This window comes from Accipiter gentilis, chromosome 28 (assembly GCF_929443795.1).
Source record: "Accipiter gentilis chromosome 28, bAccGen1.1, whole genome shotgun sequence".
NCBI lineage: Eukaryota > Metazoa > Chordata > Aves > Accipitriformes > Accipitridae > Astur > Astur gentilis.
This window is the reverse complement of record NC_064907.1, coordinates 20,514,686-20,529,533: the sequence shown is the minus strand read 5'-3', so window position 1 is coordinate 20,529,533 and position 14,848 is coordinate 20,514,686. Positions and strand designations below refer to the sequence as shown.

The following is a 14,848-nucleotide window of genomic DNA, read 5'->3' as shown; positions in this document are numbered from 1 at the left end:
CTTGATCCCCACTGGACACTCCTCACTCATCCGACCGCCCAAGCTGCAGCATCTATCATTCTGGGAGTTTGTTGCTCTTTGAACTGCTTTCTCCCTGCAGACGCCTGCCTCAAATCATTACACTCAGCATCTGTTGGACAGTCAGTTATACTCCTCAGTATATACTCAGGCAACCTGCAGCCCTTTTCCCGCAATGCCCCCTTTAGTCCCATGAGGCAGATCACAGGCCTGGGCTGCCTGTTTTCTCCTACATCCCCGTGTCCAGGAAAGCATCTACAAGAAGAGACCCGAGTGTTGTACAGGACGAGAGCCGGGACCATGGGGAAGCCATCTGAGCTTAGGTCAACCTTGCTGACAGCACATCACAGCCACTGCTGACCAAACATCCTGTGCAGGGAGTCAGAACCAACCTTTCCGCTGTCACATTTATGGATCCAGCTCAAAACTGACAGTGATTTGGGACAGAGCCCAAGGATACACCTGCAGTAATTTTACCCCTTTTGCTACCTCCAGGATCTGGGGTTGAGAGGTCCGCGTTACAGTACCCAAGACCACTACGTTCACAACAACAAACAACCCCTCTCTGACTTGGCACCTTGTGCTTTCTTCTCAACCACACCAAGACTTAACCTAGGAAGCAGGAAGACAGCCAGGATCCTTGAGACAGTACCTGGCACACATTTAGAGTCTGAACAGTAAGAGCTTTTCCTACTGTCCGTGATCCACCTCCAAAAGCAGATCTGTATCGAACAGACACAACCTTGGAGCACGCAGTCAGCACTTCATAAATCGGTTTCAACAGCATGGCAGTGAGAAAGAGCAGGAGTTGTGGACCTGCAGAAGGAAGTAGTACGGTATCCCCAACAACATCCACAGGGCCCAGCCTCACATCAGGGCATCTAATAGTGAGAAGCAGTGTTTTCAAGAGGAATACAGCTACAGACAGCACAGTCAACCCACTCTCCTGCCTGAAGAGGCAGGGGATAGACACTCCACTCTACAAGCAGCTTTCCTCCTCCCACCAAAACCTGTTACTGCCAAGAAAACCTGGAGCTTCATTAACAATTCCCATGCTGACGTCAGCTTTCAAAGTCTAGCCAGAGATCCCCTCGGTGCGGTACTAGTGCGATGTTGAGCACAATCGACCCTGCCACTAACAGACACGAAGATGACCTGGGTCTTCTTAACCACCTCCTTGCGAGGCCCCTTTCTGTGCAGCCTCAGCAGAGCAACAAAGCTCATCACACCCAAGGGACTGTGACCAAGAACACTTTCCCCACGACAGCTGTATCTGCCCTTGACTATGATGGTCAGAAAAAGCTCAGAAGAGCATCAGCAGACACTTTGTCTACAGAGAAGATGCCAAAAATTACCTGAGGTGCCTGCGTCTGCATTGGCTGTTCCTCGAGCTGGGGCTGGACAGTCCCCATTGCAGCCTGGCTAAGCGTGGTCATGCGGCTGGGCTGCCCACGCAGCGTCACAGTAATGGTTGTCGGGGCCTTCAAGCCTAGAAAACACGTGAGCAAGATGTCCCTGAGACACAGGGACTGCAGAGGCCACATTCACCAACCGGGGGGTGCATCTGAAGTCTCTTCCCATTAGAGGCAGCTGCTCAGAAATTACTAGCACTCACAGCCATCCACAGCTACATCTCAAAGGCAAAATAACCTTTGGAAATGCCAGTCTCGGCATAATGGGGTGCTCCAGGTGCCTGCATCGCACGCCTGTCCCCCTTCTCCCTCACCTGCTGCCTGGTTGGAGATCTGAGCCAAGCCAGGGAGACTGCTGGCCAGCTTTGCCAGTCCCCCATTTGTCAGCAGCTGGTGAATGGCCGTGGGCTTCCCGCTCGCTGAAGCTCCCAGAGACAAAGAGGTGGCAACCGGGATGGTACGGACAATTGTGCCGGTGCCTGTGGTTATGGCACTCAGGTTCTGGATAGGTGCGGGCGTCTTCACTGCTGAGGTCTGGAAGGAGAAGCAGAAGCACTGAGTACCTGGAAGGAAAGGGGATGGCACAGCCTCTTCCCCATGCAGAGGCTAGAGGCCTTTAGAGGTCAGTGTTTCCACACTTCATTCTGGTGGCCGCAAGCAGGTCTAAAAGCAAGTACACTTGTCCCTTCCAGTCTGCACATACTCATTTCAACTTGAAAGCCTGACTGGGAGAAACTGTGGCTCCGCTTCTAAAGAAGTGACCCGTTCTTAAAGAGGTTGCCTCAGACTGCAGGGATCGAAAGCATTGCCTGAGAGGTCACAGGCGTGTGTTTTCCCAGAAGAACAAGAAGGAGAAAGATCGCTGATCCCCCCCGGCTCCGTCCATTCTCCACCTTCTTCCCAGCATTTTCTAGGTGGCTGCCTAGAAAGAAATTCCCTCAGCCCCGCTTCCCAGAACTCATGCCACCTACAGGAACCCTTGGCACCCGGCACACTGCCAAGGCTTGGATGTATCATTTCAGCTGCAGTTCACACCCAGCATCCCTCATCTCTTCTGGTCCTGGAGCAAACAGGGCCTGTCTAGGTTCCCTCCAACTCCTACTGCTTTATCCTTCATACAGCTTCCCTCCAGAGAGGGATCTCTGATGTTTGCAGGCTGCATACCTGCACCGGTGGCCCAGCAGCAGCCACGCTGGCAGGGAGGGCTGATGACTTGGTCCCAATGTCCTGCAGGCTGAAGCTTAGCCCTTGCAGCAGGCTGCTGGCAGATGCTGCTCCTAAAAAAAGTAAGGAATAAAGAAATCGGGCTCAGAGAATTCACCACCATGAAATTCCAGGTCTGTCATACAGCAAATGTCTGCAAAACTGTTCTTTAAAAAGCAGTGTCCCAAGCAGCCTGCGTCGAGGTCGGCAGGGATCCTCCTAGCTGCTCTAACACAGAGTCCAACACATTTCATTGCTGCAGCTACAAACAAGGTTAGCTGTGAAACCCAGAAGGCAGAAGGAGGTCGGATTTGGTATCTCAAGGCATCATTATATACAAATGACACAATTAACAAGTCACCTACTGCACCTTCAGCCTTGCTTTGTAGCATCCCACTGGATCTCTGTAGGCTCTGCAATAGCAAAGCACTACAAATGCTGCCTCAGCCAAACCCAAAGCAACCAGGGAATGCAAGAAAGAGAATCCACCAAATGATTTTGAACCTGGTTTACCTTTTACATTCACAACAGAGACATGGAGAGAGGCAGGTACCTTGGAGGGTACTGGCTGGCTGGGCCTGCATGCAGTGGGTGCTGCTGGCCACCAGCCTGCTCTGCAGGGCATGGAAAGCACTGGGTGCCGTGCTGCTGGGGATCACGGCAGACGGAGCAGGACTTGCGGAGGAGGTTTCCGCTGCCGAACTCAGCCTACAAAGCGAGCAGAAGAGAAAGACTCCAGTTAGCAATAAACTGCACAGGGCAATGAGATGGCTTTGACAGCAAGCTGTCGCTGGCCTAACGCAACCAAGCAGGACTCCTGGAAGTGTAAGGCAGGGAGCTGATGAGCTACAAAAACCCAAAGCAAGAGAAGTTTCCCTGTGCCCACTGCGGCAGCTAGAACAAGGAGCACCTATGGCAAAAACCACGTACTTCCCAATTGGAAGTGAGCTTGTTGTCACGTGGGCGCCTGCCTAAGTGCTGCAAGGGCTGCGTCACCCTACACAAAAGCAATCTACCTTGCAGTGACACATTCCCCATTTAAAACCTACTTTCTAAACCAGCTCTTCTTCCTCTCCCCTCCCAGATCAGTCAGACTCTGGTTCTCCAAAGCTTGGTTTGAATTAAAAGGGAAAACAGTGACACGAGATGTCGATGTCAAATTGATTCCCCAACAGAAATCCCTACAGCCAGTTAATCAACTTCATGAGCCAATATTGAGGCTTCTTTCCCCTATCTTTGGGCAAAAATGCTTGACTGCCAGAGGGAACGAAGGGAAGGATTAAAGACAACACTGAATTTCTGCCAAAGACACCAGAGTCATTCAAAAGACAGAGATAAGCAAAGCTGGATTTGGAAAGCCATATAGAAATATAGCCTAACAGCCACACTACCTTCTACTTTTGCCCATTTCTGCCATTCTCAGACTCAACTGCCAGTTGACAATAGTTTTCAGGAATCCAAGAGTCTCCTGCACTTCAGATAATTCCAGTCATAAGCAAGAAACCCGAAAGTTCCACATGCAGAAATCACCTTCTGTTGCAGTGCTTCCCATCAGCAACCTGTCAAAAATACCCACGGCTTATAAAAAACAAAGTCGCACTCACTTCGGGGCAGTAAGCAGTCCTGACAGCTCCTTTGCGCCTGACACAGACTGGCCAACAGCCATGGGGACCGGCTTTCCAGCGACAACTGCAAAAGAAAAAGAAGAAACCTCACTCACTCTCCTCCACGAGTCTTAGGGATTCCCTCTCTCACACAACTACCCACAGACAGAGCGCTGTGGGCCACGGGCTTATCCTGCTCATAAAGCATCTTCTCAAGGAAACCTCCAACATAGCCATAAACATATACTCCAGGCACCGCGCTACGGGAGATCGGGAGTATCAAACAGAGCAGACTTGCGAATAAAAACAGTTGTGGAAGCATTACAAGAGACAAGATTGAAGGAATCAGCTTCAAAATCTGTAAGCAATGAAATCTCAGGCCCTCACCACCAAATGCAAATCTCTCTCCTAAACGTTATCTCCACTAATCCCCTCCTCCTAGTCCATCATGGCACAGGTCTACCACCTCAACCGATTAATTCAGATCTGGCTAGTCACTAGTGAGCAATTTTGTAAGCATTCTTTAGAGACACTTTACAAAATACACAGGGATGCGACGAGTCACAATATTTGTTTATTGCGGCGTTTTGGGATACAACTGCGTTTGTCTTGTGCATTCCTCCTGCTCACACACGGTAAGAGGGAATTCTTGTTTTGGTTCATGTTTACTTCTGCAATTCATTTCCTTTCTGTGAAAAGAAGTAAAGTTTGTAAAATTAAAAAAAAAGATTCCAGAAACCAGAGATTTTCAAAGCTGCCAGCAGATAAACCGTAACCTTAAAAAGATGTGCATTTATTAGTTCATTTTCACAGTTCAAAACAACCGTTAACTGAGAGATGCTTCCAAAGGAGCAGAATTATTTCTCAGCTTTGAAAACCTGTGATTTCCTATCAGAATGGAGATGCTGACCTTTCAGTCCTGCACTGCATCAAGCTAATGCTAATAACAAGTGACTGCTTTACATCTCTGGTGCTCTGCATTCTGACTTGAGGAAGACATGTACACCAGCACTGCCAGCAACAAGGCAACATCCGTCAGGTACAAGGGCGACAGTAGCCAAAGCTTTTGGCCTCCCTTGCAAAGGCTCAAGGTGAAGAAGACCAAGCACATCACTTCTTCTTGGACTGTGGGGACCTCTGCACTGCATGCCACAGGGGCAGGAGAGGAGCCGGAATTTGTTTACATGTGTATCAAGCGCGTATTGTGCGGACTTCAGGCCCAAAGGGGATCAGCAGAGCGGGGCACTTGGCTGAATCGTGAAGTCTGAATGTAAGAAGGTCTTTCAGAGGGAGGAACATCACTGTAATCCCTAAAGCAGGAGCATGTTCCAGGCGAGAGCTTCGTGCAGGTGCTGCAGGAGCGGGCAGCAGAACTGGAGACGCACACAACCTACTTGGAGCAAGGGGTCCGTGAGGACCAGCATCCTGCTTCCAGCAGCAGCTCAATGCCTCAGAGGAAGGTGTAAAATTTGCCTCGCAGCACACAAGGCTGTGGTCAAGTGTTTCGCTGGAGCGTGGAATCCCAACTGCTATGGAAAACAGAGGCTCCTGCCAAGCTCCTACGTGCTGTCAGCCCCCACGCTTTCCCGGCTATCCCCAAGTCACTCACATCTTGAGCCTCTGCCTGTTTTCTGCAGCTAACTCCTCCAAAAATAATTTTTTAAAAAAAAAACAAAATAAAAAAACCAAAATCACAGCTCCCCTCCCCTCCCCACGCCATGCCCCAGAGGAGTGAGTCTGGGCAGAGCCACGTCCCCGCTCTCTGGTTAAAAAGCAGCTATGTAATCGCAACTCACTTTCTGCCTGGGTGGTGAGGGGTGCTCCGTTCCCCACGCCAGCAGCATCTCCATGAGAGACAATGGTCACCTTGATTTTGGCTCGTTTGGAGGATTTGGTGCACTGGGTCGGGCTGGGGGTCTGATGCCTCTTCAGCTGCATACGCACATCATCTTTCTCAGCCCCTTCCGAGTGCTCTGAGGAGACTGGAACTAGGGGACACAGAAGTAGCTTTTTGAAAACTGATGGCCGATCCCTCGAGGTCAGTGCTGCTCCACTGTGCACACCAAGGTGCAGAGAAGGGACACATGCCCATGCACACTTCCACAGCTCCCTCCATGCCAGCCTTGCCCATCTCCCATGCACAAGGAACCCACGCTTCTCCTTTTCACCACCGACACTGACTTCTGTGTGCCCTAAGCTGCTGTCTTAGGGCCAGGACATAGCTTCAGCTACTCTCACAGGCTAAAGCAGGACAGTATATGAAGTTTGCCTTGCCTCTGCAGTGAAGAAAAACGGATGCCTACAGCGATACCACATCTCCACATAAACCCTTTTCATTTCATAAGCGCAGCATAATCAATCCTGGCATCAGGCCCCTCCAACATCCCTAATTTCCAGGTTGAGGGGATGAGGGCGCAGAGACTTGCAGAGCTGGTGCAGGCGTGCTGCCAGTACTGGGATTAGAGCTCAGCCCCCTGCTCCTGCAACACACCAGCAAAGGTATTTGCACGCCTGTCGTTCGGCACATCCCTTCCAGTGCTCCTAACTGGCCCTCCAGGAGCTGGACTGAAGGGAACAGGTTTCTTAGAGGCACTAAGCGAAACAGCCATGAGCACAAAAGGTGCTGCAGCAAAGCCAAGCCCCCACATACCCTACGCTGCTTGGTACGAGGGGAGAAAAACCACAAGCTGAGATTTCTCTTCTACACCACCAACTCATTTTGCTGCCATGTCCTTGACCCGTCACATCAGTTTCATCCTGCCTGGAGCACAAGCTTGCCAGGGCTATCCGAAAAAGCACAGAGGACCCACGACAAGCACCTCTGGGCAGCCCAGGAACACAGTCACACGCTGCCCGATCTTGCCCATCCGTTCTCCATGAGTCTTCCACCGCTGGTGTATGATTGTCTGGCCCCAGCCTCAAATGCTGGTGGACTGGGTCGAAACAAGGGCGCAGATCTGCCTCCTGCTGTGGTGTTTGCAGTCTGCAAGCACTCAGAAATGCAGTCACCACTATGCCCGAGCGCTGCCGCGATCTGCAGCAAGGGGCAAAGGCCTTCGCTCAAAGCTACAGAGAGCCCTCTCCATGGAGAGCCTCTGCAGACTGCTGCTGAGCCAGCTAACTCCCTCTTTACAGATGGTCCTGGGCATCTAGGCTGTGTATTCAACAGCCTGGAGGCCAAGATGTACATACCTCTTAATTTATAGGTATCTAGATATGAATATATTATATAAAATCAATATAGATGTACACATGTATATATATGTACGTTATGTATACGCTCCCTGTGTATCACACTACCTGCGTACCTCTGAACTGTGGGTGTAGGAAAAGACTGCAGCCCAATCCCTAAACGTCAGGTGACTCCAAGTTTTGGGGCCACTCTGGTCCCCAAGACAAACGCCAAGCTTGCTGTGCTGCTATCGATGGCCAGACTTGCGTCTCGAGCACATTAACTCGTGACACTCGTGCAACACCCCCGTGCCTCCCACCCACCTGCAAACATGCGTGGTCCAAATCACCGTCCAGAGAAACCTCATCAGGCGTGCACAGACTGCAGGCACCAAAGCCCCCCCACCAAGTGCCACCAGCCAAGCAGGACAGTGAAACGGCACATGCACAGACAGTGGCGTTAGATGCCCCTCAAAGCATCGGCGAGCAGCGACCCATCGTCCCTCTGTGTCCCCACGGCACAAGAGCAGAGCCTGCTTTTGCTCGCGCAGGGGCACGCAGACCCCCACCATGACGGGCTGGCTGTGTGTTCGGGAGGAGCACCCCGCTCCCAAAACAGCAGCGAATGCTCCCAATGCACACACCCCAGCTTCCTACCTCGCAGCTCCGGCAGCTGAGCCAACACAGTAAGGAGCCCAGAGATCTTAATCGGCTTTTAATCATATCAAAAGGCAGCCCAGGCTGGTGCCAGCTTCTCCACATCTCCCTACCAGCAGGGTAACATCCACTGTGGTTTCTCTTCCCAGCAGTCACTGGGTGGAAGGACTCTGGATAAGTGCAGGGCCCCATGTGTGCTCCCAGGCTCACCTCATAGCACAGGGGAGAGCACAAAACAAGGCTCAAGGGAGAAAGAAACCTTTAAAACAACCAGCTTGGGCCGGTAATTGCCCCAGGAGCTTGTCACCACAGTTGTATACGTGCAGTTTGGACTGTATCTCATGTGTGTTCAGGACAAGCAGGGATCCTGTACCTTAGGAGTCTCTACACTGCATGCCAAAATACCACCAGCTTCCCTGCATCCAGTGCTTGCCTCATTGAAGTAAAAGCACTGGCATTTGAGGTGTTGCACAGAGGCAGTTCTCACCCACGTCAACTCTCTTGGCACTGTGGGGTCACCTGAACGGAGAACTGACACTGACAGCTGACGTGACGATACCGCGGCCTCCCAAAGCCTTGGATTTCAACTCTTCTTCCTCTCCTAATCCCAGATCCACACAGTCACTGCCATTCGAGACAGCAAAACACGCCTTTCGATACGCTATGGATCTCACCCCTCGATCCCTAACCCTCAGAGCACTGCACGCACTGAGGTTCACCTCTCTGTGCCCTCCAGCGCCAAGGCAAGAGATCACAGGACTAAAGACTGCTCACTTCCACGTGTCTCCTGGTCCAGACAGCATCCCTCTCCCAGCACATAACTGTCTTCCCAAAGCCATCCCTCTCCCTGACCTCTCGGCTCTTCTCTAACTCTCTCTGGCCAAGAAATGCTGCTCCACATGTCTACATCTGCCCCTTCCAAATCACTTGGCAGCACCTTGTTTCTGCTCCCACCAAGACCCCCTTTGCTGCTCCACATGTTCAGAATGCTCCACCAACACACGCAGTCTCCCAGGCTGGTGTCCACATTGCCTTTGCAGCCCCAGCACAGGAAAGGGTTAAACTCACGATCACAAAAAGTCATCACATTGTCCACAAACTTTTAGTCCATAAGAGCAAACCAGCTGCCAGACTACACGGCTCGAAGACCAGTATTTACCCACCTGAGTAGGGAAAGGAGAAGAGCTCAGGAAAAGTTAATGCTCTCAGCTAGCATGTGGGCCATTTGCTTTAGCTTCAAATACAGCAATGAGAAAGCAAAAAGCAGGGGGACAAGGGGACACATTGGGCCACATCCCCAAACCAATGCAAGGGAAGAGGAAGATGATGAAAGAAGGTAGCAGAGACAGAGAGAAGGAGGGAGACAGAGAGAGAGAGCGAGACGTGAGGAGATACTCACCAAAGAGACATGAAGAGGTGCCAGGAGGAAGAGCTTTCCTCACCAGCACGTTTTGTTTCAGAAAAGCAGCAAACTGAGCTGAAATGAATCAGAGAGAATTACAGTATCACAGCCCGGCTCTGGACGGGGACAGGGAACTCCAGGGACACTACTGCGACCCACAGACAGAGACCTTGGAGCAGAGAGGCAGGCAGAGAGCTCTAGCCGTGACTCATCCAGCCACAGGGCACAACGGGGACAGACCGACCTCCTCTCTGGACGGCAGCAAAGCACATCCAACACTAGAAGGGGCATCATCCCAGCTTTCACAGAGAGCACATCCCAACAGCACGAGCCCTCTCCAGCCCCACAGCCATTGGGAAAAGGTCCGGCACCCAGGGAACAAGAGCAGGCTTGGCTGCGAGAGGCACAGCTAGCTTGACCAAGCAATTGCACTGAGAAGCTGAGAGCAGCTGGGAGACGGCAGCCAGCACATCCCTGAACAGCTACAGCCACAAAACGCAGGCCAGAAGCCACACTGCAGCAGCGGTCCTGGCAAAACAAGGCGGCCACGATACACCCCACTCCACAGACCCTCCTCCTGCCTCCCACGTGCTATCTAGAAACTTCCTCCTACAACTACAACAGCAAAAGAACAGATTTCTTTAGTCCGTGGTCTGAGAAGGGAAATCCAAGCTTCAACTTCCCCCTGGAGCCTACCCCTGAGTTAGAGAAAGACTTTAGAGAATATAGAGGGTCACACTGTTGCAGGAGACAACAAGCCTGTTCAGGTCTGTCTTGAGCAAAGAAATAAGGAGACAAGGGAGGATGGAGAACTATCTCCCCAAGTGCTCACTGATATTTGCCAGAAGGTATCATCATCAACAAAACCATTACCTACATTCACAGCGTTCACAATCAGACTGAAGCTGCACCGTAAGGTTTTTAATCAGCATCTAACAGGACAAAAAAACCCCACAGCTCAAGCTGGTGACTTAGTCAGAGCAGGTTTTCCACTGCCATTTGATGCAAGATGACTCTGTAATTACCCAAGCCCCACTGTTTGTCACAATTCAATGGCCTAAATCATCTCCTGAGTACCTTCAGCCTCCCTGCCAAGCAGCGTTCAAGGATATGAGACACCAGTCAAGGGGCTCACACTTGAAAAAGAATTAGAGTATGGTTACATGGCGATTTGGTCAGTCAGAGCAAGTGAAAATCTTTCCCACTTTGAACAGCAGCAAGGCTCCACAAGCTGTAGAAACACCATTTCCAACCTAACTTCAACCCTCCACAGGCTGCTGCCTTCAGATGACAGTGACGGGGGACCGAGCTGTAGAGAAAGCTGCCACAGGGAGCTTGGAATTCAAGGCAGGACTCAGAAGACAAAAACCTACACATCAGGACAGATAAAGACCAAAAATCCAGATGCTAAGAGGGAAAGCTGCAGGGCATTACCTTGCGCCTGCTTGTGTGTCAGGACAGTGTCTGTCCTCTGCACCTGCCTCTTCAGCAGCTGTGTGGTGCTGATCTGGCTGGGCTTCTGGATGGAGGACACGGCAGCCATTTTAGTCTTGGGGCTTGAAGTGGGGCTGCTGGAGACGCTGGATAAGTCCTGCTCGAAGAGAAGGAACACCTCTTACTCCATGTCTCCCTAAGAGGCAGTTGTAACCCTGAGCGTAGCAGCACACCGGCATCCTTTTGCTGGAGCAGATCTATTTCTGAAGGTTCGTTTGCCCCACCACAAGCCATTAGTCCCTCCGTACCCTCTCACCTCCCTTTTCCAACACTAACCACATCTCCCACCACACATTTCAGTAGTACAAAAGCATCTCTTTACACAACAAAGTATCCCAGAGAGAGCCCCCACCTCCGAGCCCGAAGGCGAGGCAGGCACTTTGGCTGCCGGTGAGGCGGGCCTGCTGCTTCTTTCCGGCAGGTCAAATGACAGATCCCTCCTGGTCGAGTCGCGCGGCTTCTTCTTCTTCTCAGCATCCAGGTCGCGGGGATCGGAGCCCGAGTGGCTCTCCGCTCGGGTGAGGACTCCAGTCAAGAAGTCAGCTATTTCATCCTAGCAAGAATGAAACAAATAATTAGACTAAGTGGTGTGCAGGTCTAAACAACCAATCTTCACAAAACAAGAGATCGCTATTACTGATCTTGAAACAAAAGAAGAACTAAAGATTCCCAAAGGGACAAACAGATAAGGCTTTCTAGGTTACATACTCTGCAAAAAGAAACCCTAAAACCTTACAGACAGACCTTTCTCATTAAAGCTCATACTCCATTGATTTCTGACACATGGGAGAGAAACACGACGGTTTCTCCAATGGTCCCAAAAGAACCGCTTCCTTCCCCAGGCAGATGTACAGGAAGACTCAGAAAACTGCTCTTTGTTTAAGGTGCGCTACCAGGAAGCTCACGTCTCTTCTCCTGAAAGGAGACAGCCGCTTCAAAATCCCGCTCAGGAGATAGATTACCTTCAATCCAACCAATCCTGGCAGCAAGGTTATAACTTGTGGTCACTGAGACATTTCAGCGGACTTTTTTTTTTTTTTTTTTTAATAGATATGAGGTGTAAAAGGAAGATTTCTGTGGTTACCTGGATGCACCTGTCCACCATACTCTGGGTCAGGCCTTCTGACTTCTTTTTGGCTTTGCTTATCCTATTAAAAAAACCAGATGAAGTCAACACCTTTGGTTTTCCACTTTCACACTCACAACATCGTTCTTCACCTGGGAGTAAGATTCAAGCGACAGCAAGCTTGCTCAGTTACCCAGTTCAACACAGAGTAAGGCAAGAGCCAGCTCCATCAGCTCTCAACTCAAGAGCACCATCTACTGGAAAAAGGACATTCATCCCTCAGAAATGCTGAGACAAACTTCGATGGCGAGGAAAAAGGCCCAGCATTCCAAAGGATTTTGCAAAGCAAGTATGATGTTTCCTTCCCTTCAGAGCTCTGTTTTCAGACCCAGTATCAGAGTTTTATGTTTCTTTCTTTCCTCTCCTTTACTGATTATCCCTACTATGGATTTCTGACTTATATGATACTCCAATACCTTGTCTGTGCTGCTGGGCCCAGCAACAGCATCAGGCCAACCCTATTCTCATACACAACTTGCTCAGGTTTTTGATGCCAGTTATTCTAAACATGCACAAGTGTGACAGGAGAACAAGCTCCAGAGTTTACTGAAACCTTAAGAGCTTCTTGCTTCCTGCAAGGCTCTTGCAGCCTTCCTTTACAGCAATTCTGTGCACAGCCTCCAAAAGCTACATATTCCAGAGCCAGGGGTGGCACAAAAAAGCAAATACTTGCTCTAGTGTCATACAACACCACACCCTGGATCTTTAACTTACCACTGAGAGAAACAATGCAGATTTATCACAGAAAATCAAACCTCTATCAAACATACCAGGTTTTGAATAACAAAGCTGACCTTGATATACTATTCTTATGCAGTTCCCATCTAGTTTCAATACCACATTTGGGTTCGGTTTGTTGTTTTCTTTTATACACAGCACACTCAGATCTTGTCCAGCATTCCTGGGAAGAGAGTATCCATCTCGCAGACCATTACCTGAGATTGTCATCTGCTCCTCCCACCACCACCATGCTGTTATCAGCTCGTATTTTCTCCCGGAAATCCTCCATCGCTTCAATGTTGCACTGCAGGGAATTCTGACCGATCACAAAGAGAACAGGGGTCTTCATCTCCAGGAGGGGGTCATCAACATCCTGCAAGAGCAAGGGGAATTGTAATCCAGAAAGACTGATCCAGGATGCAGAGTCTTTGGAGGCAAAAACCTTTCTGAATGAGATGAGGATTTCCAAAAAGGGAAGGCACGTGCCACAGCGGCAAACAGCGCTTTCACGTGGAATCCCAGTACATACCAACTGCGTCCTGAAAGGAGAGAAGTATAAATTGTGAAGTTTGTTTAAACATCTCATGAGAAAGACTGACTCAAAAGCTGAATGAGTACATAGCGCTGTTACTTATTAACAGGTGGAGACTGATGCCCACCCCCTCAGAAAACCTATTTCACTGCATTTTCCTCCTTCCAAGCTTTTGCCGCACAAACCCAGGATAAGGCTGAAGAAGCACCAACAGTGAAGCTTCCTGGGGTGAGCCCCTAATGGGATTTACACGATCATACCAAGTCCCAAAGAAAACTCTGCTTGAGAGCTGCACCATGCCCCAGCAAATGCCTTTTATACAGATTGCCACTACCCTCAGAATTAGCCATTTCATTAGCAAAACCATAATCATTCCTAACCCAGTCACACACTGTGGTCAGCTAATAAAGGAGGAATTTGGGCTCCATATAAATCAACCCAAGTTGTCCTCTCCGGTGCCAAATGACACAGTTAACAAGTGACCTGCACATAAGAACCCAGGAAGGAACTGCAAAAACATGTCACAGCAGAGACAAACAAACAGAGGATTCTCATGCCTGCTATTGCATCAAGAATCCTACTATGAATGCAACAGTCCTGCCTGCTGGGCACACCTCCAAATAAAAATGACACAGACGTTCTCAAAAAAAATCTTCCAATTGTCACTGGACTTCTAAGCCCGATTCTATGAAACTATCTAGGGAGAAAAAAAAAAAAAGAAGTACAGTTCATTAAATGGCTCCATCTCCCTTTGGTCCTTACCCCTCTGGGGCCATCCACTGTGAGCAGCGGGAATCCAAGGCACACAACTGCAGTGACATACTCCATCACTGAAACCTGGACAGAAAAAGCAACAGTCAGCATCGTAACAGCCAAGTGCATCGAGGTTGCAAAGGCGCTTTGCCAGGCTCCTGCCAGGCACAAAAATATCTTCCATATTTAGACCTTGCTTTGTTGATTAAAAGAGTGGGGTAAAAATACTGAATGACTGTATTGGGTTTGTGTGGCAAGGTTTTGGTAGCAGGAGGAGCTACGAGGGCGGCTTCTGTGAGAAGCTGCTAGAACCTTCCCCCGTGTTCGAGTCAATGCCAGCCAGCTCTGAGAGACCCGCCGCTGGCCAAGGCTGAGCCCATCAGCAACAATGGTAGCGCCTCTGGGATAACAGATCTAAGAAGGGGCAAAAGTTGCTGCGCAACAAAAAACTGGAGCCGGAGAGAGGAGTGGGAATAAGTGAGAGAAACGACCCTGCAGAACCCCAGGTCAGTGAAGAAAGAAGGGGAGGAGATGCTCCAAGTGCTGGAGCAGAGATTCCCCTGCAGCCCTTTGGGAAGACCATGGTGAGGCAGGCCGTCCCCCTGCAGCTCAGGGAGGTCCATAGTGGAGCAGATCTCCACCTGCAGCCCGCGGAGGAGCCCATGCCAGAGCAGGGGGGTGCCTGAAGGAAGCTGTGACCCCGTGGGAAGCCCGTGCTGGAGCAGGCTCCTGGCAGGACCTGCAGATCCATGGGGA

The 14,848-nt window shown here is 50.3% G+C and overlaps 1 protein-coding gene across 9 annotated transcripts in view; it reads right to left on the bottom strand.

Moving 5' to 3' along the window:
* Positions 1 to 14,848, bottom strand: part of KANSL3 (KAT8 regulatory NSL complex subunit 3) — a 28,546-nt gene that overhangs the window by 8,472 nt on the left and 5,226 nt on the right. For 7 of the 9 annotated variants that reach the window (XR_007509827.1, XR_007509828.1, XM_049830777.1 and 4 more), the window contains exons 9-20: positions 14,102 to 14,176; positions 13,023 to 13,180; positions 12,046 to 12,109; positions 11,314 to 11,514; positions 10,902 to 11,058; positions 9,465 to 9,542; positions 6,034 to 6,225; positions 4,238 to 4,322; positions 3,187 to 3,341; positions 2,595 to 2,707; positions 1,745 to 1,964; positions 1,374 to 1,507 (exon numbers count right to left, since the gene is read on the bottom strand). Coding sequence is in view for 7 of the 9 variants with exons in the window: in XM_049830777.1 (XP_049686734.1) it covers positions 1,374 to 1,507; positions 1,745 to 1,964; positions 2,595 to 2,707; positions 3,187 to 3,341; positions 4,238 to 4,322; positions 6,034 to 6,225; positions 9,465 to 9,542; positions 10,902 to 11,058; positions 11,314 to 11,514; positions 12,046 to 12,109; positions 13,023 to 13,180; positions 14,102 to 14,176 (1,632 nt within the window). In the remaining 2 variants the exon portion in view is untranslated. The remainder of the gene's footprint in view (positions 1 to 1,373; positions 1,508 to 1,744; positions 1,965 to 2,594; positions 2,708 to 3,186; positions 3,342 to 4,237; positions 4,323 to 6,033; positions 6,226 to 9,464; positions 9,543 to 10,901; positions 11,059 to 11,313; positions 11,515 to 12,045; positions 12,110 to 13,022; positions 13,181 to 14,101; positions 14,177 to 14,848) is intronic. The other 2 variants (XM_049830776.1, XM_049830778.1) reach the window with 2 other exon arrangements.